We start from the raw sequence: 26,771 nt of genomic DNA, 5'->3' as shown, positions 1-26,771 counted from the left end.
CAGCCTTGCAGCCTCGCTGCCACTCGCCCACCCCTCAACTTCCTTATGAGCAACACTTCCTCCTGTTATACGGAAGCCGAGTTGGGAGCAACTAGTCTTCTGCTATGGGGAGCAGGCAGTAGCTGAAATGGATATAGCAAGCTACCCTTTCAGTGCCATTCATTGAATAGTCCATGCTTTGAACATAAATTCGCAATGCTGTCGTCTACTCTTTTACACATATGATCTGTTTCGGGTTGTTATTATCTGTTGGTCTATTCTTAGGCTAACATCCTGCTGTTTTAATTACTATGGCTTTATGTAATTATAATGTATTTTATGGTAGCAGGATAGATCCCTCCTCATCGTTCTTTTTCCCCAACAGTGGTTTGGCTATTCTCATTCCTTTTCTCTTCTAAACAAATTTAGATGAAACAGATCACCTTCCACAAAATTCTATTAACATTTTGAATCTCCCTTCATTTTGGTCCTCTTTTATGATACTCGGTAGAGTTTTATGGTTTTTCCGTGAAAGTCTTGTTCACATCCTATGGGGTTTATTCTTTGGCATCTTAGAGGTGGTTCCTGTTTTGTTTTTCTGTTTGGGATGGTCTCTTTTTTCCCTAATTGATGGCATGGAAAAGAATTTTTTTTTTTTTTTCGGTTGTTGATCTGATACTTCACCAACATGCTGGAAATCTTTTTTTTTTTTTTGGCTTTTATAAAGGGTTTTTATTTGAGATAGAAGCTTGCAAGGCCCTAAAGAGTCCAACTCAAGGTACCATAAAAGGTACTTCCTCACCCAAAGTCACTGGCCACATTATGGAGCAAGAAGGCAGGCAATATCTGTGCAGTTTCAGCCTCCCTTCTTCCTCTTAAGGCTCCGTGGTCCCAGCTTCTTTTTTTTATTATTATTATCTTTTATTATCTTTCTTTCTTTTTTTTTTTAAGATATATACATTACACAAAACATGCTGGAAATCTTAATATCCAACTGTCTGTCATTTCATTCTTTTGGATTTCCTAGGTAGATGATACTATCACTTGTAAATAATATTTTCCTCTTCTTTGCAATATTTACCTTCCATCCTTCTTTTTCTTCTTGTGATGCCATGGCCAAATCCTCTGGAGCTAGGCTGGACAGGATGGACATCCAGATCTTGTTTCCAAACAGAATGGGAATATTTCTCATATTTTCTATGAGTTATGAAGTTAAGGACGTTTAATCTTCCCACTTTGTCATGGTTTTCTTTTTTAATGAGAAAAATGTGTAGAATTTTATCCAATGTTTTGGTTTTTTGTTGTTGTTGCTGTTGTTTTGGTATATAGTGAAATAGCCATATAGGATTTTCCTTTATTATTGAGTGAAATATATTAATACATTGTATTATGTTGACTCAGTCTGTATTACCAGGATAAACCCAAACTGGTCAGGAGGTTCATGCTTTTCATTCACAGTTCAATTTGATTTATTAATATTTTATTTTGGATGTGTATAGCTATATTCAACAGTGAGATCAGACTCTAATATTTGCTTGCCTGTTTGTTATTCTGCTCTCCTTGTCTGGTTCTTCTGTCTCCCTGGCTGCAGCTCCTCAATCTCTGTTGCTTGCCCTCAGTCCCCATCCCTTCTCTCTCCACACCTACTTACCCCGGTCTATCTCCCCAGACCCATGGCTTTCAGATGATCTGTAAGCTGACAACTCCTAGATGTTAAACTTTAGCCAAGGCCTCCCCGCCAAGCCCAGCCCTGTATAGCCAACGCTCTTCTCTATTTAGCATGTCCAAAGCTGAATTCCCGGTTTCCCCCCTTAAAGCTGCTCCATTCACAGTAGTTCCCACCTTTGACATGGCAACACCAGCCTCCGAGAACTGAGGGCCCCTGGAGGATCAGGGGTCAAGGAGCTGCCAGGAACTGGGAAGGCCAGAGGAGGTGGGCTTCTGAAAAGACCTGCGACCTGCACGCCCTTACCTCCGGTCCTATTTTCTTGGAGAGACATTAGATGAAGGCATTAGGCAGAGAGAACATGGGAGAGGCTCTGGCTGCCCTTGGACAAGCCTTGTCACCTCCCAGATGCTCACCTGTGGGAGGGCTGTTCCTACCTGGAGTGTGCCGACCCTCTGCTGCCTGCCTCTCCAGGGCCCCTCTTTTTTTTTATTTTTTATTTTTTTAATTATTTATTATTTTTTTTAAAAATTGCATTATGAAAAATATGAGGTCCCATTCAACCCCACCGCCCCCACCCCCCACTCCCCCCACAGCAACACTCTCTCCCATCATCATGACACATCCACTGCACCTGGTAAGTTCATCTCTGAGCATCACTGCACCCCATAGTCAATGGTCCACATCATAGCCCAGACTCTCCCACGTTCCATCCAGTGGGCCCTGGGGGGATCCACAATGTCCCGCAATTGTCCGTGAAGCACCATCCAGGACAACTCCACGTTCCGAAAACGCCTCCACATCTCATCTCTTCCTCCCGTTCCCCACACCCAGCAGCCACCATGGCTACCGTTCCCACACCCATTCCACATTTTCTCTGTGGACATTGGATTGGTTGTGTCCATTGCACATCTATGTCAAGTGAGGGCTTAGATTCCACATGGGTACTGGATGCACTCCTCCCGCTTCCAGTTGTAGACACTCTAGGCTCCATGTTGTGGTGGTTGACCTTCTTCAACTCCATGTTAGCTGAGTGGAGTAAGTCCAATAAATCAAAGTGTAGGAGCTGAAGTCTGTTGAGGCTCTGGGCCTGGGTGTCATATTATCAGTCCAGAGATTCAAATCCCCTACATATATCTTAAACCCAGCACCAACTACAATTCCAATAAAGTAGCATGCAAGTCTTGTGAAAAGAGATCCCCTCTGAGTCCAATTCCATCACGCAGAAACACCAGCTCCAAAGAAAGGCTATCTGTCATGGCAGTGAACCCCTTCTGTCCAGGGCCCCTCTTGATGCTAATCCACCCTGCTCTGTACCCCCACTCCCAAGTCCACTCTGTTAGGGGCATCCCTGAGCATCCCTGCTCTCTGGCTCTTGAGGGCATTGGGCCAGCAGGTGACATTGGTTTGAGATCACAGGACAGGTGGAGAGTAAGGTTGTGGAGTCAGTCCCCGAACTACTTCCCTGCAGGGTCCCCACAGGCTGGCTGTGTTCCCCTGTCCAGGGCCACAGCTCCTGTCAGGCAGCCCTGCCCCAACGGCGACCTTCTCCCAGCGCCAGCAACTCCTTCTCTTGCTCCTTTGGGCCCAGGGGATGGAAGGGCTCCCTGCTGTGTCAGGCTTAGGACGTGGCACCATCCTTTGTTAGTTTCCTTACATCCTACCAGCCCTTCCCTGAAGTCCCCTCATGCCTGGAGTTTGAATGTGTCATTGTCCTCCTGGGAACCCCCAACATGGATGGCTCCAAGAGGCCAACGAGGTGCCATAAGTGCTTGACACAGTTCCTGGCCAACACAGGAGTGCTCCAAAAGCCTCTTCCTCCCTTCTAGGAGACCTGAGAGGGGCTGTCCAAAGGTGAGGCCTGGGCGACCAGCCTTCTCTGGGGAGGCCCCGCAGAAGAGGCAATATGAGGGGGACCTCAGGTCCCCCTGCCACCCACCCCTTTTCCTGCAGGGCCGTAGACAACTCCAGTGGCAGTGGCTTCTGAATTCTAGCCGGTTTAGAGGACGAGGCATGTGGCAGGCCTGGGGAGCCCTGAGGAGGCAGCCTACACACCTGTCTGCAGCACTTCTGGCTTCTAGCATCTTCAGCTCCACAGGTCCCACTGGCCTCCACGACCAGACCGAGATGCCCCCTCCCCACCCCTCCCGCCACCTCCCGGCTGTGCCCTCGGCTGGCAGCGGGAGACAGGGCTGTCAGATCGCATCACATCAGTGCTCGGGCTGGGACTCAAGCCGGGCGAAGTGACCTTGTAGGTTTGGAGGAGCACAGGCAGCCAGCAAGCAGATAACCAGCCTGGCTGGATTTAGAACATCTTCTGGGCTGGAGGGAGGTGGAGGCAGGCGTGGCCTGAGCACCAGGCCCTCCAGCTCACACTTACACGTTCAGATCTTCCCCTTCAGCAGCCCTGCAGCAGCTGGGAGTCAGGGCAGACACTAGGGTGGGCTTTCTGATTCAAAAGGTTATGAAGAAGTCATTATCAAGGAAAGCAGGGACTTCTTCTTTCGGGTGGAGATAGTACTAATGCCTCTTAGGTGAGTGCTTCGATGAGTGGCCACAGAGCACTTTTTTTCCTTTTCTTAAACATTCTTTGTTGAACTCTAACCATGATATGACAGGGTTCTGCAACTAGCACCAAAGCTACCGTTCACTAGTGCAAAGAACTTCGGGGTTTTAAAAGCTTTATTGCTCATGATCTTCCCAACACACCTGCGAGGCTGAGTATTTATTAATAGCTGGACTTACTACAGAACCGGAAACCCGGAGGAGGTTAAATGAATTGTCCAAGGTGGCTCTGCTGGGCACTGGCCGAGAGGGAACTCAAACCCATTCGGCCGAGTCCACAACCAGGGGAAGACCTTTCCCGCTGGCTGTTTTCAGTGATGAGATCATTTCTTTTCCTTTCTCCTTCTTCCACCAGGCCATTCATTGTGGTAGGATGAAAAACAAACTTAAGACTTTGGGTTCATCTCACCTGGGTCAGCTTCCCGGACAAGGGGAAAGGAAAGAGATGCAACTGAGAAGACTCCTGATTGGGTGTTTGCAGGAGAAGCACCCATTCTAAAGGTCAAAGACCTGCCCTGGGGTGGTCTTTGGTCATCCTCAAGGTGCCCTTCCCCAGCTCTCTGCCTCTGTCACTTGGTGTAGTCATTTCTCTTTCCTTTGCCCCATCCCTTTGGTGTCTTGGCAGCCAAAAGGATGTCAGTTAGACTTTGGGAAGGACTTCCCAACTCTTGCTTTGAGACATATCTTGGTCAGGTGTCTATTCTTCCAACGAGACCATGGTGTCATCGGCTTGCTGGGGTTGAGCCAGTTTCACTCCTGTCTTTTGTTTTCACTTTTTTGCCCCCATTGGCTATAGGCTTCCCTGATGCAGAGCGATGACGCCACGGAGCATGGCCCCAAAGCAGAGGGGAGGAGTGGAAGCCGTGTTCAGGGGCAACAGTGACATAATCTCGACAAAGCTCCATCTGTCATCTCTGGCCTTTTCCTGTTGCAACAGCACTTATGGTCCCAGCCAACTGCTGAGGAATCTGTCTGTGGTTTAATTAGCGTATAACTCCAGCCTCCCCCACCATGGGATGAAAGCAATAAACAGCTTCCACCCTTGTGGCAGGGCTGGGCGGCACAGCCAGAGGAACCACACGGGTCAGTGAGGTCGTGGAGGACAAACGAAGGACTGGGGAACCTTCCAGGAAGGACTCTCGTCTCGTGCCTCCCTTCCCTGGTTGAGCCATGGGAAAGAGGCAGGGTTCCTCAAAGGAAGAGGAACAAGAACCACAGCAATTGTGTACTAATCCTTTTATTTCCAGAGCGTTTTCCATCCACCCAGAGCTTTCTCACATGCTGTCGCAGTAGGTGCCTCCCTGAATCTCGGTTTCTTCAGCTAAGTACAGATGTCATCGAGCCCCGGGATTGCCAAGGCCTCTCTTCCCTGAGCAGGTATTCCATGGGTTCCACGGTCCTAACAAAATCCCACTGATGTGACCAGAGCTAGTATCATTAACCACATTTTAAAGCTGAAAATACCAAGAAACAGAGGCGGGAAGAGATTGGCCCCAGGCCACCCACAGTCCCACCAGAGCCTGGACTGGGTGAGGTAGGAGGAGGAAGGAGATGGGCCAGATATTTGCCTTCTTAGCTCAGGGAGATGGGAGGCAGGAGGGTGCGGTCTGAGGACCCTCAGCTCTTCTGGAGTGTTTTGAGAAGGATTCATTCCCATTGCCCTGCAAGAGACCTGACCTGAGGTGGGTGGAGTGTCTGGCTTCTGATTGTACAGACAGGAATCTCAATCTGAGACCCTCCCCTCGTATGTAAGCTCTGTGAGGGTGGTCTTTATAGTTCACTGCTGCATCCCACTGCCTAGAACAGTGCCTGGCATGCAGGGGGTGCTAATAAAATGCTTGTCTTGAAAAGCTCCTCAACATCATGAGCCATTAGGGAACAAAAAATCAAAACAATGAGACATCGACTCACATCCACTAGAATGGTTATTATTATAAAAACTGAAATAACAAGTGCTGGCATGAATGCAAAGAAATGGGAACCCTTAGGCATTGTTGGTGAGAATGTAAAATGGTGCCGCTGTGGAAAACAGTTTGGTGGTTCCTCAGTAAGTTTATGGAATTACCATATGATGGTTAAGTTCAGGTGTCAACTTGCCTGGGCTATGGTGTCCAGTTGCTTGGCCAAGCAAGCACTGGCCTGATTGTTACAGTGAGGCTATTTTGTGGATTCGAGTCATTTGTCAGTTGATTGCATCTATGGCTAATTACCTCTACTATCAACAAAGGAGATGGCCTTCAGCGATGAGGAGTCCCATCCAAGCAGTTGAAGGCCTTAAAGGGAGAACGGATGATTTCAGCAGCCAGAAGGCAGAACTTTCATCTCTGCTTCACCTTGTCCTAGGGAATCCATTGAAACCTTCACTGGCATTCCCGACTTGCGGCCTACCCCATGGAATTCTGACTTGCCAATCCCCATGGTCACATTCTTATAATATTTCAATCGTTGTTGGTGGCAGACTTGGCCCAGTGGTTAGGGCGTCCGTCTACCACATGGGAGGTCCGCGGTTCAAACCCCAGGCCTCCTTGACCCGTGTGGAGCTGGCCCATGCGCAGTGCTGATGCGCGCAAGGAGTGCCCTGCCACGCAGGGGTGTCCCCCGCGTAGGGGAGCCCCACGCGCAAGGAGTGCGCCCCGTAAGGAGAGCCGCCCAGCGCGAAAGAGAGTGCAGCCTGCCCAGGAATGGTGCCGCACACACGGAGATCTGACACAACAAGATGATGCAACAAAAAGAAACACAAATTCCCGTGCTGCTGACAACAGAAGCGGACAAAGAAGACGCAGCAAATAGACACAGAGAACAGACAACTGGGGTGGGGCGGAGGGGAAATAAATAAATAAATAAATCTTTAAAAAATCATTCAATCAATCGTTGTTGGTTCTGTTTCCCTGAAGAACTCTCATACACCTGGCAATTCCATTTCCAGCTCTATACCTTAAAGAATTGAAAGGCAGAACTTTTCGATATTTGCACACCCATATTTGGAATAGTCAAAAAGTGGAATCAACCCAAACGTTCATCAGTAGATGAATGGATAAACAAAATGTGATATATACAAACAATGGAAAATCACTCAGCCTTAAAAAGGAACGTGGTTCTGATACATGTCACTACCTGGATAAACCTGGAAACCTGGAAAACATCAAGTAAAATAAGACAGACACAAAGGGACAGATGTTGGATGACTCCACTTACATGAAATAACTAGAATATGCAAACTCATAAAGACAGAATGTAGAGTACAGGTTACCAGGGGCGGTGTGGGGAGAGAGGAAATGGGGACTTAGTCTATAATGGGTCTAGGGTTTCTATCTGGGGTGCTGGGAAAGTTCTGGTAATGGATAGTGGTGAGGGTGCTGAAACACGGTGAATGTGATTCATTCCCCTGAATGGTATGTTTGGGAGGGGCTGAGATGGGAAAGTTTATGTTGTAAATATGCTTCCACAGTTTAAAATAAAAAAGAGCACGTAAAGAGGCAATGACAATGAAATGTAATACATGATCCTGGATGGGATATAATAATGGAGGAGAAAAGTCTCAAAAGGAGATTTTTGGGACACATGAAACATTGAGATAGAGACTGTAAGCTTTACATTAATGTTGAATTGCTGGAACTTGCTTACTGTACTTGTCCTCATTCTTAGGAAATACACATGAAAGTATAATGTGTTCAAAGAGCATGACTTGTACAACCTGCTCTCAATTGTTCAGAAAATAAAGAGATGATACATAGATAAAGAGATTGATTGATAGATATAGATAGATTATGGATGGATGATAGATGATAGAACAATACGATAAATGTAGCAAAATGTTAAAATGGGTGTATCTGGGTATCTGGGAGGGGATATGTTGGAGTTCTATCATGAGTTTTGTGTTATTTTTGCAACTGTCCTTAAGTTTGAAATTTTTCAAAATAAAAAGCCTAAGAAAATCAAGCTTGTCAATGAATGAATGAGTGGGTGGGCCGAGGCCCCTGTGATTGCAGGGTCTCTGCTGACAGTGGCCCCGCTTGCCTTCCAGAGGACCTGGGTGCAGAGCACGGGAGCCCTCTCAGCAGGGCGCTGGGCCTGAGATTAGGGGAAAGACTTCTCTGCTCAGCACCCCACATTTGCTGGTTGCTTCTGAGCACCCTCTTCCCTCACCTCCTGTCCCCTCAGAGCGCATGATGGATGTTCTGCCAAGGAGGGAGGGTTCGATCTGGATTTGCAATCTCCTCTGGATGCACCACCACCAAAATACAATACACAATTACGGGGCCATGATACATCAGTGATCACGGAGGGAATGAAACCCCATTTGGACAGCAAAGCCAATGCCTGGTATCTAAGTCAGCTCAGAACCCCTCCCACCCCATGCCAGGAAGCTAGCAGGGTCAACTTGCAACCGCCCAGAATGTCTTCTCCAGGTCTGGCCACACCCTGGGCCCACCTTCCTCTCTGCGCCTTCCCTTCCTCTCTGGTGCAGCCAGCACAGCTCCATCCCTTGAGGTTCTCTCCCCACTAACCTGGCTTATGGTTGGAGCACGGCCTTCCCTGCTCCCCTCTGCTGGGTCTTTTGGGGAACAGAGCAGGGGTGACCAAGATCCCACAAGCCAAGAGGCAATTGTGCAAGTTCTTATGTGGATCCCAGAGCCATGGCTCCTGGACTCTGCTTCTTGCCTCCTCTCTGACACTGTCACCAGGGTCTGCTTCTCTTTTGCTCCAGCGACCCACAGACCTGGAAAACACAATCTCAGAAAATAAAAGCTAGAGCCCACTCCAGAGCCCACTTGTCCCCAGAGGCTGGGCAGCTGCTGGGCGACCTCACCCTGCCTTGGGTGACAGCTATCCCAATGAGGATATGCCCAGGATCACTCTAGCAGAGAGGGCCATTTCCCCAATGCCCTTTTCTCTGGCGTTTTGAGACCTGGGGCCCAACAATCAGGATCTGCAAGCCCCTGAAATTGCACAACACCTTGGGTGTCTGTGTGTGTCTGCCCCGCCTCCGCAGAGTTTTTAAAGCCCTTTAGAACAAAAAAGTTGCCTAAGCCTGCAAGGGTGGGGATGAGGGCAGAACAGGGGCTGGCACTGAGTTTGTTTAAATGGTAAATAGGAATTAAGCCCTGAATCAAAATTTCCTTTGTATGTGGGTGAGGACTCTTTGCAGGTTTGGCAAATAGGTTGATCGTGTCGCAGATGTGTTTCTCCTACAGGTGCCAGATCACTGCCTAAACTCGGAGAGTAATTCAGCCCTGGAACACCCAGTGCCCTGGCCAAACGCCATCGCAGCAGCACCCAAGCCCCCTCGTGGCTCACGCACGAGCACAGGGAACACCTGAATACCAGACGGAGGGAACATCCTCCTGTGGGACCTCCCACCCAGGCCGGCTTTCCCTTCCCCAAGCCCTGCGGGCCACAGGGAGACCCGCGGAGGCCCTGCCCAGCCACCTGGCTGGAGCCCCAGGTAAGCCTGCTCCTGTACTAGCGGTAAGGCCTCTTGTCTCCCGAGATTGCAGGAAGATGCTCTAAGCTTGCTTATCTCACAGAGAAAGCACAAAGGCCTTGGAAACCGAGAAGAATTCCGGAGGTAGGTTGATAAATATCACAGCCCTTCAGCCTGCTGAGATTGTGTGATCTTTGTTGAATCACCTAATCTACTCGGCTAATTATGCCCATTTTCCCTTCTCTTTTTCCCTCTAGCTCTCCCTTCCTCATCACGATGTGGCACTTCAGAAACTCTCTCGAAGGAATTTCAAGGAGCTGGCTGGGTCTCTGTGGAGTACATCGCATTATCTCATTACCATCTCGCCTGGTGATCGGATTCCGTTAGCTGACTCTCTTTATTAGTGAGCAAAGGCAAACTTATGAAATACCTTGAAACCTGGATTTCCTTAACAATATATCATTGGGGAACTGACAGCTTTCGTGCGCTTCCCTCTGCCAGAAAGAATTAAGATTGTTCCTAATTTAATCTTTCTTCCGCATCGGAGGCGGATATTTGTGTTTCAGCAGCAAACTTGTATTAAAGGCTCTAGGGGAAGAGGCTCTGGACGGTCATGGAACAGCTCTGCTGGGTGCAGGTGGCTGGCCCCGGGGCCCGGGGGCCTGCCTGGGTGGAGGCCCACGAAGCTGCCCCCTGCAGCCGGACTTGGCCTCCCAGCAGGGAAGAGATCAGAGGCCTTGGTGGTTTCAGTGTAAGAGTGTGGAGGGTGACGGCTGAGGCTGGCCTGGACACTGCCCATTGCAGCCCCGGCTGGCTCCTCGGCCCTTCGGCTTTCTAGAAGTCTGAATCCCCAGGCTCGCTTCTGAGGGGGTCCCGGCAGAGCTGGGCCCTGGCTGCTGTATTCCCAGGCCCCGGCGTGGTATGGGAAGGCTGTTGGAGGCCCGGCCCCCCTCGGCTGGACTGGTGCGCCGTCCCCCAGCTGCTAGGCATATTGGCTGTTACAGCTCACAGCTGCCGACAGATTCCAGGGGCCCCTCTCCAGGACCCTTGCCCTCAAACCCCCAGCCAATGATTGGCTGACACGGGGGTAAAACGATGAGCCCCCTGGCCTCAAGGTGGGTCCAACCAGAGATCCATAGGACCTGGCCTGGGCCACCGCCTTGCTCAGTTCCCTTCCCTATGTGGCTGAACTCACCCCCTTCCCCTGAGTGTCCCCAGTCACCAGGCTTCTAAGGAACAGTTACATTGGGACTGCTTGGGTGTCTGGGCTCTGATGTGCCTCCTCTGACATCAGGTGGGAGGCACTCGCTGGACAGTCAAGGCTGGCTGGACGACCGGGTCACCCTTGAGCCACGGCCACGGGGATGCCCACGGACCCCTGCCGGAGAGTGCCACAGCTCTGCCAGGCCGCTGCCCCCCTCGCCTTGTGGTGCCCCCGGGCCCCCCTCTGAGGCCTGCTCTGATAAACCTGCGCCGCCTCCACCAGAGTGGCGGGGCCCGAGCAGGGTGCACCTGTCAAACGCGTCACGTCTTCTCCAGGCGCTCGGCACGGGGATTTGGGCGGCTGGGGGGGGGGGGACTGTGTTGGAAAATCCTATTATCTAGCCCAGCCCCTACTGATAGCCCATGCATGAAACCAATTTACAAAGTGTGAGTCAAGAGCCTCCGTGGGCGTCTGTTCTCCCGGGAGCGCCGGCGCGGGCCCTGCCCGTGGGCCTGGGCAGATGGAATGAATAGCGCCGTCCTGGAGCTGTCAGTCAGCGCCCTGGGCTGCCCAGCCCCTCGCTTTTGTTAATGTCGGGAGGATTTATTACTGTGACAGAAGAGAAACACTTTGAGCAGAGCACGACGGTTTTCAGCTCTCCGTTTTGCTGATGGTTTGAGCGAGCCCAAGTGAGACTCTGAGCTGCAAACGCATCTTGAAGGTCATTGTGTTGTCCGGGGTCTGTCTATGGTTAGGGACCCTGTGGCCCCTGTCACCAGGGGCCAGGCACTACCCCTCTGTGAGTCGCGGCCTGGCCCCTGGACTGAGCTCAGGTGCACGGAGGAGCCCGGCACACAGTGGGTGCTCAAAGAAATGCTTATTATTTTCACCTTAACCAAAATTGTTCTTACGAGGGTTTGGGAAAGGAGGTGCTACTGCTTTCCTTTGTAGAATATTCTGGTGTCTCTTACCTGTGGACCAGTCAGGAAGTTCCATTTTCTTGCTGAAAAAGAGCTTACTAATTATTCTGGTCTAAAGGAGATCGTCTCTTCCTGCAATGACCACTACCGGCTAACACGGACGACGAGCCCGGCACTCTTCTAAGTGTTTCACATACAAACTATTTTGGCCCCACTAAGATCCTTTGTGAGGTCTTATGATTATCCCCATTTTATAGATGAAGAAATTGAGGAACAGAAATCACCAAAGTCACACTGCTAGTAAGTGGTGATGGGATAAGAAGAAGTTGATACCTGTTAAGAAACACACTGTAGGGATGTGGCTCAACTGATAGAGCATCCACCTACCATATAGGGGGTCCGGGGTTCGATGCCCAGGGCCTCCTGGCCCATGAGGTGAGTTGGCCCACGTGCAGTGCTGCCATGTGGAAGGAGTGTCATGCCATGCAGGGGTGCCCCTTGTGTAGGGGTGCCCCAAGCACAAGGTGTGCACCCTGCAAGGAGAGCCACCCTGCACAAAAAGGAGTGGCATTGCACACATGGAGAGCTGACGCAGCAAGATGATGCAACAAAAAGAGACACAGATTCCCAGTGCTGCCTAACAAGAATGCAAGCGGACACAGAGGAACACACAATGAATGGACATGAGAGCAGACAATGGGGCGGGGGAGTGGGAGAGGGGAAGGGGAGAGAAAAAAAAACTTAAACAAAAAAGACACACTGTAAAGATGCTTTTCCAAATTCAATAGACAGATGCCTTAGAGCGTCACCTATTTCTACTACTGGAGTTGGGGACTCTCTGCTCGGCCGTCTTCCCGAACCTGACTGCCTGGTGAGGGTCTGGAGGCTTCACCGGCCATCTCCTCACACCCACCCTGATGTCAGATTTGAACAGAATTGGGCTGCCTCATCTTTGATGGCAGCCCCCTCTTCAAATGTCCTGGCGAGCCCAGGGTGGGTGAAGCCTGCAGACCTCGCCTCCCTGCTCCAAAGCAGGCTGGTCCACTGGGCCGTTTCATCCAGTGGGCCACTGCCAAGGCCGCTGGTTCCCAGATCCCCCAGCCACAGACCTCCTGCTCCCCAGGGAGAGTATCAGTTTAGGCAACTGCGGAAGATGCTCCTCCAGCCTCATGGGGAATGTGCGTTCTCAATTGGAGTCCATGTTTGGCTACCCAGTCACTGTACATGACAAGACCTCAAATTTCTCATCTGTAAAATGGAAATAAGAAAATGATACTACCTATTAGGGCGGTAGGAAAGATTTAATATGTGAATCAGTGCCTCAAATAAAGTTGGGCTATTACAGGAGCCAGACTCAAGATTTAAAAATGCCTTTACTTTGCTGTTTGAGTCACCCAACTCATGCATAGGAAAACCAACCCACTTTTCTGTTAAAACCAGTCATCAAGCTCCATGCAGTAACACCAACATGAAGACTATCTCCCAGCTTGGTCTACAAGTCTATGCCAAGCAAGAGAAGGAGACTGGGGTGAGTGGGATCTAGGGTGAGTGGGATCTGGGGTGAGTGGGATCTGGGGTGAGGGGGCAGGTCTGGGAGGGAAGGAGGGGGAGGATGTCCTTGGATCCAAGGTGTTTAGCTATTGCCAGGTGAGTCTGGGGAGACCAGAGCTTGTCAGAAGCCTTAACTCCATCCTGCCTGGCCCCATCGCGAACTCAGCCATCTCTGCTGGGGCTTCCAGAGAGCTGCACTGTCCTGCCAGAGTGATTGGCATCCTCTGGGCACAGGGGCTTCACTCTCATCCTCGATGGCAGTCGGGAGAGTGTTGGGTTGGATGCCTGCTAACTCCCATCCCAGCTGCCTGGGTGCACCAGCAGAGAGTGGAAGGAGCAGGGGCTTCTACAGCTCCTGGCCACCACGGGCCTCTCCATGGAGCACGGAAGACCTCATCATTGGTGGGCAGCAGGTTCTCCCAGCAGGGATCCTGCATCTGACCAAATGGGACCTCATCAGTCCCTTGCCCTGGGGCTCCAGCCCTGGACTGGGCACCAGCCCCTTCTCTCTCTGATAAGGTTTTCAAGGAAGCTCCTTCTCCTGCACTGGGCTGGCAGATCCTCTCCAGGAAAGGTTGCCCAGAGCCGGGCAGGCCTGGGAAATTTCTGGGGGTGTGCAAGGTCAATCAAAACCAAGGGATATGCCAATCCACTTTGAAAGAAGAGTTTCAGCCATGCAAACGAGAAGTGGCTTGTGCCTTTGGAGAGCAATGTAGACAAAGCAACGAAGTACCTTCATTGGAAGGTACTTTCTGCTTCCAGATCTTGGCTTTGAGCAGTAAGAAAAGGCAGAGATTGCAGAGCCGGTCCTCCCTTGCACAGGGTTGTTGATCTTGCTTGAACTGAATTTAGAACCAGCAGTTCCAAAAGAGCTTACGAGTTTCTCTCTACCAGATAAGGGCCCATAGCTGTGCCTATGGTCTCATGGATCAGTGTCCCCTCACTGCCTGCGCCACTGGTTCCTAATATTGGAATCGCCTGGGGACTTTCAACCTGCTGATGCCAGGAACCCACCCCAGAAATTCCCATTTTAATCGGGATAGGGTGTGACCTGGGCACTGAGATTTTTAAAAAGCTCCCCAGGTGGCACTAATAAATAGCCAAGTTTGAGAACCACTGGAGTTCACGTCTACATGAAAACAGCAGTGGTCCTGGGTTCTGGCCCTGGAGCTGAGTGTCTCCATCACCTCAAAAGTTGTCCTTGACTTCCTTCAATAGTTTTACTATATCTTGCTTTAAAAAGGAGGTATTTATTGTGAGGCTATTTTGGACAACTTTGAGAAATTAAGCAAAAAGTGAAAGGCATGGTAGAGAATGAAGTTTATAATAATTAAGAATATTAATTGTACTCAGTTGTACAGGCAAACTTCTGTGAATTGTCTCTAGAGGATGGGGTTAAAGATGGAGGGCTCAGTGGTCTGAAGCAAATTACTACCTTACATCCTTGAGGCCTTAGAAAGCCGCTGTCTTTGTTTTTAACTTTTTAGTTTGAAATAATTATAGTCATAGGAAGTTGCAAACATAGTAGAGAGGCCCCTTGTATCTTCCCCTAATTTCCCCCAATGTTTACAATTAACTATAGTATGATACCAAAGCCAAGAAACTGACAATGGTATAATCTTCAGACCTTATTAAAATCATAGGCTTCTCATTGACCTTGAATTTCCTGGTTTTCAGTCATTCATTCATTCAATCATTCATTCATTCAAAAATTTTTTGAGGTCTCTGCATAGTGTTTGATTATCAAAGTGTGATCTGCAGATCACCCACTTCAGAATCACCAGAGAGATGCATTAAAAAAATGCAAATTCCTGAGCCCCAATCCCAGACTAATTGAATCGTTCATGGAGGAATGGAGGTGGGCATTCTGTATTTTTCCCAGGTTTCCCAGGTAATTCTTAAGTTCAGGAAAGTTGGGAAAGCCACTCAATCTACTACATGGCAGGTACCAGGCGTGCCACAGAAAATACACTTAGGACAGACTAGTCCCTGCCCTCACAGAGTAGACAAGGTGACTGGGTAATGGTGACAGTGGGCACGATGACAGGGACTGAAACAGAGTCAGGGACAAATGTTGTGAGTGCTGGGTGGGGGAGGAGTATCGAATCTGGGGTGAACAGGGAGGGATTTTGGAGGTTGAGAATGTGTTGGCTGGGTTTTGACAGATGAGTAGGAGTTTAATAGTTGGGCAAGGAAATCAAATCTCGACCATGGCTAGGATATTGCTTCCCTCTGTCTTTGAAGCAGAGTTCCTGAAATGTGAGCTCCTTAATGGCAGAGAGGTATATCCCCAGTGCCTGGTAAGTTGAAGATGCTCAACAAATATTTGATAAATGAAAGGCAAGAAAGCATGGCAAATGTGGCTGGCTGGCTGGCTGGCTAAACGAAGAATGGAAGGCTGATGAATGAATGAATAATGAATGGGGGGAAGGATGAATGGATGAATGGATGGATGGATAGACGGATGGATGGATGAGATGTAGATATGGTGGAAGAAGGAGAGCTTAGCAAGGAAACCTTGGGTTCCTGGCCATGAAGGCTGGGCTCTAGCAGACCTTTCCTCTGAGGTCCCCAAGGAGAGGAGCCAGAACCTACCATGAGAAAATACACCAGGGCTGTGTATTTAACATTTTCAGCTGACTCTGAGTTTGAATGAAGTGGCTTTCACCCTGGGGGTGGGGAGTGGAAGAGACATTTACCCTGAAAGTACTCTCCTGCTCACTTAATAAGTATATTAATTTTAAATGTCAGAGACAGAATCATAAACTCTCCTTAGAGGGTTACAGCCGGAGCCCTGCCTGCTGAGGGGAGCTACTCCCACTCCCACTGGCGGCAGTGAAGGCCAGAATCGGCTATTTCACAAGCCAGGCTGGCAAAGGGCACTCCTGTCGCCGCGTTGGACTGGGAACGACCTGGCTCTACTTGCTCTTCATTTTCTGCTTCTTTCTTGCTAGGCCTGGGAAGGCGTGAGGACTGCCTCTGGGTTCCAGCATTGGAACGGAAGATACCAGAGGAGATTCCAGAACAAGGATTTCTCCTGCAAGATGGGGGGGTGGCGGGGGGGGGGGGGGTGGCCGGCATGTCGCCCAGAGGCAGAGGGCTGGCTGGGAGGAGTTCTGAAGGCATGCTCAAAGTGTGTTCCTTGGGCCACTGCAACTTAGCCGAGCGGGCTTTTAAGAGATGCCGCCCTCAGCTGCAGTCCCACTGAACCAGGCTCTCAGCTTCGGCTTTTTTGGTCACGTTTTCCAAGTGACACTGGAACTTGAGAACTATGCTACCAGGTTGGCACTGGTAGGAGGCAGCTGGGGTTTAAAGGAAAGGGCACTGGTGTTGAAGCTGGAACACCCCTCTCTGAGATTCCATTCGTTCAGCTCTAAAATGGGGCTTACAACCCCATGCCAGACGGCGGGGAGGAAAGGGCTGTTCTAAATGCAGCAGCCACTGCTCAGCAGGCCCAGAGCGCTGGGGGACATTGGGCCAGGCATGAAACGAAGTGCTGGTCCCAAGGCCAGTATCTGAGACCTGAAGGAAATCGGATGAGCTTAAAGAAACTTACTCTGCCTCCCTGCAATTTGTCATCTGCACTATGTACGTTTTCGATTTCCCAGCTGGGCTCTTCGTGTGGATTCTTTGCTATAGGGTTGTACCGTAACAGAGGGGTGCTGCTGGGCCAAACAGGTCCCATCTGACTCTAAACTGCCCACTTGACCTTTTTAATTAAACTTTTTGTCTTAGTGATCTTGCGTGCTTACTCTAGTCAGGCCTCATGTCTACCAGGGAAGAGTTTGAGAAGTTTAGTTGAAATGTGAGAAGACTGAATTCTTTCTCCATGGTTGGTGGACCTGCAGGGAAGGAGGGAGAAAGGAGGTTTCAATGGTTCATTCAAAGAAGTAGAGGGCTGCATCTTTTAAAAGGCACCTCCCGCCCTCCCACTAAGCTGCAGGTGGCCGAAGTGGGACACTTTGGAGCATGCCTGTGGATGCCTCCCAGCCATCTCTCTACTTCCAGGATGCTCACTGTCTAGGAGAAAAGTGTCTTTTGGTGCCACGGTTTTTCTAGCATTAACCATTATGTTGCGAACCTTGTAAGACAGGTTCATTGCGTGATGTCACGGGGAAGTCTTCAGGATGGCTTATTTTCCCCATTCTTGTGCCTGTGATGTTGCTGGGTCATTGAAGAAGGCCATTGAAATTCTTTCTCAGCACTGAGAAGCCCAACCTGTTGGATGCCCTGCGAGTCATTGCGTTAATTTTTTTCCCTTAAGAAATCTGAACACAGAGAACTTGAACTTGCAGTTGGGGGGAGGCATCTCTGCTTTGTTGTAGGACGTGTCGGACTCAGTCATGGCATGAGGATTGGGCAAGTGACAACTGGAGGCCGTGCTTGTTACCCGCCGTAAAGCCTTCAGCTCAGAGGAATCCCACATTTTAGAGAATTGCAAAGCCATTTGGTGGAAATCAAGTCCTAGTGTCAGAAGAGATTCGCAGATTATTTTACATTTTTATACATTTTCATGAGCACGGATCGTGCTTTTAGGTTCTTGGGTCATCATTTGGGGTCCAGCAGTAGGATCATTCAGCTCTATGGTGTCCCCAAAATCTGTGGACCCAAATGTGTGGCTTTGGGGCCCTCCCTTGCACTGTGGCAAGTTCTAGGAAAGAAGCGTCTTAAACCCGGAGGCAGAAATGATGTGTGTACTGGCTAAGCATATTCCACAGCTCTTTTAAGTGTCTCAGGCATTAAAAACAATATTCTCAGTCACTTGATCAAAAGTGATTGATGACATGCAGAGACCTGAAACTATGCACTCTAGTATGAATGAAATTAATTAAATGAAGGGTGGGCTATTTTTTTCTTTCAACATTTGTATTGCTGCTAAAAATCTATATTTTTAAATATATTTCACCACGGTTATTAAAACTGTATGCAGCCTGCACTTAGATGGCTTTTGATCACATAGGCTGCTGCTGAAAAATCTGGGGCATCTCCGGGTGAATGTGCTTCCTAAACTGGGCAAGAGAGTAAGCTTGAAGGAGGGGAATAGTTGGAAGGCTGGGCAGAACTGGCTCTTTTGTAAACCTGGCAGAACAGGATCAAGAGGCCACAGAGGACATCCTATTTAAACTGGGTCTGTGATAGAGTGACAGGGATAGGCCAGGGTCAGAGACTTGGGCTGTTTTCCTATTTAGAGATGGGCCATCATTTCCCTCCGCACAGCTCCGGCCCCCTTACCTGGCCTGTGTTTTGCTGCTCTGCGTCCATTTCCCTGTTCCTTCCTCCTGGACCTTCTGGCCCTGCATCTCCCTGTTCTCTGGGTTCTTCTGGGTGTCTGTGTCCTTTTGCCTGTACTGGTGTCCTCCAGTCCCCTCTGAGCTGCTTCCAGGATATTCACTGTCTAGCAAGAAAGTGTCTTTTGGGGTCCACAGTTTTTTTCTAGGATTTTATCAATAAGAGATAGATGAACCAGATGGATGGGGTTGCAATTGGAAGTTTAGTTCATGAGCAACATGTGCCCCAAAGAAGCAAAGCCTGGAATGATCCGTTCGAGGGCCATGGACATGAACACTTGGACAAGGTGATGATGTCACGGAGCGCCATCCACTGCACTACGCGTCGCAGGGGGTTCCGCCGATGTCCCCAATGATGGGAAGGCAGGACCCAGAGGCCTGGAGCGACAGCCCGAAGGGTTTACTAGCAAGGGTAATCTTGCTTCAGGGCTTCCTATTTTATCTTTATAATTCATTAAAATATTCTATGTGTCTCTAGACTATATCTCGATCTGTTCTAATATCCTTTTGTCTAAAATCTCTGCGTAGAATTTATACTTTAGGAAAATAGGTACCTCTGAACCATGTGGGCCCAGGGATAGAGTTCTCCTGCTTCAGGAACATAGTACTCATTATCACTATTCATTTTCACCAGGAAGGCAGTATTGTTTGTTATCCTAAAGCGGGTGGGAAACTGAGGCTCAGAAAGGATACATGAATGACAATTTTAGTCCCAGATTCCTATGCCTACCCCTTCTCATGCAAATGAAGTTGTTTGCCTCGGCCCTGTCCCTGGCAGAAGCAGCCTGGAACTTCCCAGCTGCTCAGACACGGGATGTCCGGGAGCGCAGAGGGCGAGCCGCCGCTCACAGCTGGCCTGTCACTCCAGAGAACAGCTGGCAGTGAGCGGGACAGGCCCTCCCTGCCTCTCCATTCGTAGAATGGGGTTGTAGATCCAGCTGCCGCCTCCAAGAGGGAGGCCAATTGTCAGAGTCTAGGGGCTGGGCAAGCTCAGTGCCCTTCGCAGAGACAGGTTGTCTGGAAGCCCTGGGGTCTCTTCTGTAGAGAAGCCACCAGTTCCCGCAGCCGGGACCCAGCCTGGCCCCCTGTTCCTGCCAGGTGTGAAAACAAGGTGACGAACGGCTGCAGAGAAACGGGCTTAGCCTCGGCGGGCGGCAGCTTGGAGGATGAGGCAGGTGCGGTGCGCGGCGGTGGTGCGCTGGGCCCCCGGGCTGCCGCCCCGCAGTGAGGCCCAGATGGCCAGGGCTGGCCGGATGTCACGCAGCAAGGAGCGGGGCGGGGCCGGGAGCTCCCTGCGCCTGCGGGACAGCAGCCCTCGGGCGCCCCAGGCGCAGTCCCGATGAGGTCCAGGAGGACTGCGGGATGAAATAACCCCCTGGCCGAACTTGGACGGATGACCTCATTCCACGGTTGCAGTCCTGGTGGCTCCATCTAGCAGGTTGGCTCATCTCCCCCACCCCATTCCTTCAGTCCCCCAACCCTCAGCCACCCCAAAGCTGCTGCTCTCTCTTGTCTCCCTCATCCGTGCTGGCTGTTGCCTGGAATGCTTCCCACTGGAACTTCCCCTGCTAAACCTCACTTAGCCTGCATAATTCAGCTCAAGGGCCTCCTCTTCCAGGAAGGCCTCCCTGACTACCCCAGTCTGGGTCAGGTTCCTTTAGTCTGTTCATCCCACATCACCACTGTTTGGTTGACTCCTCTCTCTTGCTCACTGGCCTCTGAGCTCCCCGAGGCTCCGTTTTCTCTGGTGCCACATTGGAGATGCTGAGTGAATAGACGATGGATGAAGAAATGGCCAAGACTTACCACCACGTGGGCTTTGGCTAAGCATGAACACTGGGAGCGTGCCAACAATAACAGCCATAATGGCTGCCAGGTGTTGACTGCGCACGCTGGGCCAGGCGCTGCGATAGGCAGGAGACACGTATTCTCGCACTGAATCCTCAGAACAACCCTGCGAAGTGTATTTCCCGTTCCCATTTTACAAGTCCAGAAATGTTCCAAGGCCAGATTCGGGCAGGGCCCGGGTCTGCGTGGGGTCTGTCTGCCTGGACTCTTACCCAGCATCTTATCCCCCTGCCGCCTGAGCTCAGATGGGTGCCCTGTGCCCTTTGTGTCCTCAGTGCAGCCGACAGCCTGGGTCAACTATGGCCAGCACCAACCATCCCAGGCGAGGAGGGGGACTGGTGGGCTCCGAGTCAGCTGCGAGCATCTTCCCTGGGGAGGCACCACCGCAGCTGAGGCTCCGTGGCCGAGTTGCCTGGTGCCCCCTCCTCCCCCTGGTATCTCGTATCTCCACAACAGGCCCCCAGCCCTCCCCTCCACTTCACTGTGATAGAGGAAGAAAGGGATTTAATTGTGTCCGATCCACGATTGCGTGACGCAGAGTTGACACACCGGTGAGTATTCCCGTGGCCTGAGCAGTGCTGGGCCTTGTCATGTCTGGGGGTCTCCACCATGCCCCCAGGCTGGGTGGCAACTGAAGCAGACCTTGGAGATGCATTTAAGGGAGGGGCCACCTCGGGTCTCATCCCTGAACTTCCGGAGCAGGAAGCCTGACCATCCCCCACTTGCTGGATGCTGGCGCTGTAGAAACCGACAAGGAACCCGTGGAAGCTCTCGGGAGCTCCCTGCAGAGACGGATTGGCTGGTGGGGGATGACTCCTGCAGGCCGGATAGGCTGCCAGAAGTTGGCCAGGGTTGGCTGTCTTGCCAGAAGTTCGCCAGGACACTGATGGGAGGACTGGCCGCAAGAGGAGACCAGAAGGCCGTGGGGTGCACCCTTGGAGTCAGAGATGAGCAGGGATTATGCGAGAGGAGTGGGGGATGGGAAGCGGACTTGGCCCAGTGGTTGGGGTGTCCATCTACCACGTGGGAGGTCCACAGTTCAAACCCAGGGCCTCCTTGGCCCGTGTGCAGCTGGCCCATGCGCAGCGCTGATGAGTGCAAGGAGTGCCGTGCCACGCAGGGGTGTCCCCCGCGCAGGGGAGCCCCACGCGCAAGGAGTGCGCCCCGTAAGGAGAGCCGCCCAGTGCAAAAGAGAAGTTCAGCCTGCCCAGGAATGGCGCCGCACACACGGAGAGCTGACACAGCAAGATGATGCAACAAAAAGAAATACAGATTCCCATGCCACTGACAACAGAAGCAGACAAAGAAAAACACGCAGCAAATAGACACAGAGAACAGAGAGCAGTGGGAGAGCCCACTGCCCGGTCAGGATCCCCTGGAGGTTCCCCAGTGGACGTCTCAGAGAAACACAGAATCCCCCCACGAGACATCGTCCAGGTCGTTCAACAGCCAACGAGAGCCACCAACAGCTTGAGTCAAGTACAGACCCTGCTCCTGCCTGCCGTGACCCAGGACAGCACAGGGAGGGAGAGGGGGAAGTGGAAGGCCACAAGAACCCTAAGAGGCAAGGGCCTTCCCTCCCTGGCCACAGGTTCAAGCCTGGGCCAGGCCTGGGAGGGGGGATGGGGAAAAGCTTTTGATTGGATGAGAGACTGAAGTTCTGATTTACCAACGTTGAATCAGACTTTTTAACAAACGAAAATAAGACTGTTACTGCTGAAGAATGATTGAAAACGTAAAAGATTTGTTTACTGTCGGGGAGGGGGGATAAGGAGGCATAGCTGAGAGGGCAGATGCCAAAGCAGTAATTGGTGGGGGGGTTGGGGGTAGAAATAAAGGCTGTTTCCTGATTTCAATCCCACCAAGGCCAGTCCATTTAGTCCATAGGCCTACAAATCAAATAAAAATATAAAAGGAAGTGAGCTCTCTAACGTAGGATTGAAATAAGTTTAGTTGGTGGTGAGGTTAATAGAAAGCTGAAAGCAAACTGACAGGTCACTGGCTGTACCCAGGTCCCAGCTAGGGGACCCACATTCATTTCCACAACTCTTTTGACCTTTACCGAGCAGCGGTCGTGCTGAACACTGCTGGTGTGTGTGTATCTGGGGCAGACATGTAGAACTGAACAAGACACAGTCACTTGCCTCAAGGAACTTAGTCTTGTTGGGATATTGGATTTTAACCTGTCCCTTAAGTTCTATAATTGGGTCCTATATAGCCCTAAAATGGCCACCTCCTTAAGCTCACAGTGCCCAGCAGATTATCCTTTAACACACATTTACTGGATGCCCACATATACCAAGCTCTGTGCTGGCCACTGGGGGATCTGAAATATCCCAAGTCACTTGGCTCTCAGCCTATGCTGTACTTATGGCAGACCTGCAGGAAAAACTTATTCAGATATATATGATGGATGCTGTGACAGTTTGAATTTTGTGAATCCCAGAAAAGACTGTTCTTGAACTAATCCATTCCTGTGGGTGTGGGGCCCTTTGATTGCATTAAATTCAGTTAAGGGCCCCTTGATTAGATCACTTGATTAGATTGCTTTCGGGCTTTTGATTGGACTACATCACTGAGTATTGACTCAGGTTAGGTCTCCGCCCTTTAGCTGGGTCTTGCATAAGAACACACAGAGAAAAGACACAGGAAAAGGAGCTCTGCCACTTTGTCTGGGCCAAGTGAGAAAGGGGACTCCAGGTCACCTATAGTCACAGAAAAACAAAGAAGCCCCAAGCGGTTCAAGGAGATGAAGCCCAGGTAGAGATGCCCAGTCACCCACAGCTGAGCTCCAGGGGAAAGTAGAGAGAGACTGGCAGACCTGCCATCTTCTCTGACCACATGGCAGGACTCCAGGATCTGCTAGCAGCCTATCTTTAGTGAGAAAGCATCTCAGATGATGCCTTGATTTGAACATTTTAGTAGCCTTGGAACTGTAAGCTTTTACCCCAAATAAACCCCCTTTATAAAAGCCAACCCAGTTCTGATATTTTGCATTGGCAGCATTTGTCAAACTCAAACAGATGCCAAGCCAACCCCTCTAGGGAGGAGTGCGGGCAGGGTCTGCAGGAGACGCTGGTGTGCTCTGAGCTGCCTTTATGCACCCTCCTGTGTGTTTATTTTCCAAACATCTGTTGAACAGATAGTAGGTCTGCTAGGTTTGGGGGAAAGGAGCAGTGAGTGAGATCCAATCCCCGCCTTCAAAACACTTGATGTTTAGCAAGAGAGAAGGATAGATAAGTCATTAAGTGCAATAATACATTTTAGGTGCCATGCAAGAAGAAAGTTGGGATGCAGTGACGGATTTGACTGGTGCTGGGAAAGTCAGGCAAGGCTTCGCATGGAGGCAGAGCTTAGGTGCAGGAGGAGAAGGAGGGCATTCCAGGCTGTAGGAGCAGCTCCAGAATTTCACACAGGCATGCTTGGGAAATGGTATGGGGGGGCGGCAAACCTGGCCCGGCCACGTTCGTGTCTCACAGGCCAAGCTGAGGAGTTTGGACATTGCTCTTTAGGGAGCCACTGAGAGGTTTTAATTGGGGGAAGCACTGTCATCAAATTCGCATTTGGGAAAGATACAGGTGAGTGGAGGATGGGTGGTCAGGGAAGACTTAAGGCGGGAAAACAGGTCAGAGGCTGTGGTCATAAACCCAGCAAGACATGATGAGGCCACTGGGATGCAGAGGAGAGGCCAGAGCCCAGAGCTTTCAGAAGGTAGAACTGACCAGAACTAACAGATGGGCCGGGAAGGAGAAGGGGGTGGCATGAGGAGCACCCCCAGGGCTCTGGCCTGGGCTGAATGGCTGGGGCATGGGGTAGGGGGAAAGCCTCGTTCCAGCTGGCTTTGATCTGGCCACACTCCCAGCCAGCAGTCGTCCCCAGGACCTGGGGGGGCAGGGAAGGCTGGAATCCCATCTCTGTGCTCAGGTCCAGCCAGATCGAGGCCCCTGGTCCCAAGATGGGCACCTGTGTCCCCCATTGGGCATCCAACTGAGTCCTCTGTCCAGTTCAGCTCCATCTCCAGACCAAGAGGCTGCAGCAGTGTTCTCCAAAATTGCATTTTCCTCTTTGGAAGCAGCCGTGGCAAATAGAGCCGTACTTAATGGAGAAGATATTTAGATCTGTGTATCTCTTGTAAGGTGCAAGTCTCCCCGCGGTGACATCTTAATGGCCAGGGGCACTGGGAGGAAGGTAAATAATGGGTTACCTTAGCCGCAGCCAGGGAATTCTCCCTGTTTGTCAGATATGATTAGCTGCTCCCCTTCTGGTCTCCCATTGTTATTCAGGTCCCCGCTTGTCACAGTCACACCCCTTTGGATGCTCACGCTTGCCTTCTCTCCAGCTCTCTCTCCCTCTGGTGGGACCCTGACTGGCTAGTAATTTATGTATGACAATATGAGACTAATTCGGTTATTATGTCAAAGGGAAATTGAATCTAGGGTTTTAGTGCCGCATCTGGGAGAAATCTTCAAATGAATCTAGAGTGGAGAAAAAAGCCTGGGAGTTCGATTCATCCGCTTGTCACCCTGTCGGCAAGATTAAGTCATTATAGAGGGCTAAGCCAGGGCCAGAAATGGGAAGGGAGAGGTAGGAGATAAAGGGAATGAGGAAAGGGTGGGGGAGCAGGAGTGTAATGGGGGACCCAGGAGAAGGTGGAGGCGAGGCTGGGCTGTGGGGACGGGGAGCCAGGAGCAGCAGGCTCCCCCTTATTTACCCACAAAGGCAGTCCTTGTCGTGTGAGTGCCAGGGGACAGATGGACAGGGAGGAGGATCAGTGGGCAGGCCCTTCTGCAAACACTAGCTCGCCTCTGCTCCCGGGCCCCTTAAATATTGTCGGAGTTGAATTCTGTCTTCCTGGCCTTCCACAGCATTAGCGTGCTGTGCCCAGCGCCAAGTGAGATGGTGGCATTCGTGCTGGGGCAGCTCCCGGGCTCCGGGCAGGGGCTGGGCTCAGGACCGCAGAGGACCAGCCATGGTCCCTGCACTTACTGCTGGGCATCTAGGGGACCGAGGGGCATCTTTCCCCTTGGTTGGAGGCGGATGGGGTGGATTCCTGGGAGCCGAGGAGAAATGGAGGATGAGTGCCAGCCAGCCCGGGTGTGACCCGAGTAGAAGAGGCTCTGAGTCTCGGGAATTCTGAAAACATTGGTGGAGGCTGGGCTGCTCTCCAAGGTACCCTAACCCTACTAAGCTGTGTCCAGGTCTCATATGTGTTGTCTCTGCCGAAAAGGGTCTCTATCTCTGACCTCTGTGACCCACCCTGACCGGGTCTGTCCTTTCCTCTCCTTCGGCCGCACGGTGCCCCAGCCTTGGCATGCTGAGCTCCCTACGTAGGTCTCCCTCCCTGCTGGCCCTTGCTTCCCCACAGGAGCATCACGGGGGATTTGGCACTGGGAGCGCCTCTGCACCCACAACTTGAGCTGCCATCTTAGTGTCCCTGTGGACATTTGGGTGCCCCGGGTTTGGACATCTCCCTGAACCTCATAGACGTGGACCACCTACTCACACAGGGAAACGGAAGCGCCTGGTTACCATGACTACAAGTCTTTCGTCAAGCCGTGTAGGCCTCATTCTTGCCCTCATAGAAGCCTCCGGCCCAGAAGGGACGCCAGGAGATCATGTTCACCGTGCCCCTGTCTCCAGGCAGGAGTTCACGGACATGGCCAAGCCGGGATTGAAGCTCTTTCCTCCACTTCTCCTCCAGCCGCCCCCCGCCCCCAATTTCCTGGCCTACGCCTGAGAAAACAAGCTTTAAAAAAAAAAAAGAAGGAAGCTCAAATTAAAAATGAAAGAATTCAAAATAACCTCAGTTTTCCAATTCACGTCAATTTGTCTTTTCCACCACCCACACATCAGCTTCGACCAGACACCCACCTAACAGAACTTCTGCCGAAGATACTGGCAGCTGGTACTAACCCAAGACAAGTCTTGGCTTCCAGGGGCGCTTTGTCACCACCCCCCATCTCAGTCCCTCGTGCATCTAATGAGGGTCCCGGGGCCCCCAGAAACGCCCCCGGCCACGACGGCCCTGCGCTCTCGCCTCCTGAGCGAGCACGACGACGGAAGAATCTGCCCCGTTCTCCTGCGTCCACCACCGCATTGCTCAGCACCATGTTTCTGTTAATTGGACTGTTTAATCTCAGGAATGCTTATTTATTAATAGATGCTTCGAAGCCCCGAATGTGTTCATCATTAAAACCAGAGGATTTGAGAGCGGCCATGGAACAGATGGGCGCCGCAGAGTGTCAGAGGAAGGGGCCTGTTTGCATTCCAGGCACACTCTGCATTGAAAACGGGCGGGGAAGAGACTCCACCCTAGCTATGCAAG

At 51.1% G+C, this 26,771-nt stretch overlaps 1 protein-coding gene across 1 annotated transcript in view; it reads left to right on the top strand.

Moving 5' to 3' along the window:
• The window catches only part of TRIM29 (tripartite motif containing 29), a 53,676-nt gene extending 27,493 nt beyond the window's left edge, over positions 1-26,183 (top strand). The window contains exons 9-11 of the mRNA XM_058289020.2: positions 9,709-9,779; positions 19,697-19,822; positions 26,087-26,183. Of these exons, the coding sequence (XP_058145003.1) occupies positions 9,709-9,779; positions 19,697-19,822; positions 26,087-26,183 (294 nt within the window). The remainder of the gene's footprint in view (positions 1-9,708; positions 9,780-19,696; positions 19,823-26,086) is intronic.
• The last annotated feature ends 588 nt before the right edge of the window (positions 26,184-26,771 follow it).

Source organism: Dasypus novemcinctus, chromosome 27, assembly GCF_030445035.2.
Source record: "Dasypus novemcinctus isolate mDasNov1 chromosome 27, mDasNov1.1.hap2, whole genome shotgun sequence".
In the NCBI taxonomy this organism is placed as follows: domain Eukaryota; kingdom Metazoa; phylum Chordata; class Mammalia; order Cingulata; family Dasypodidae; genus Dasypus; species Dasypus novemcinctus.
The sequence above is the reverse complement of the archived record's forward strand: the minus strand, read 5'-3'. Positions and strand labels throughout refer to the sequence as shown.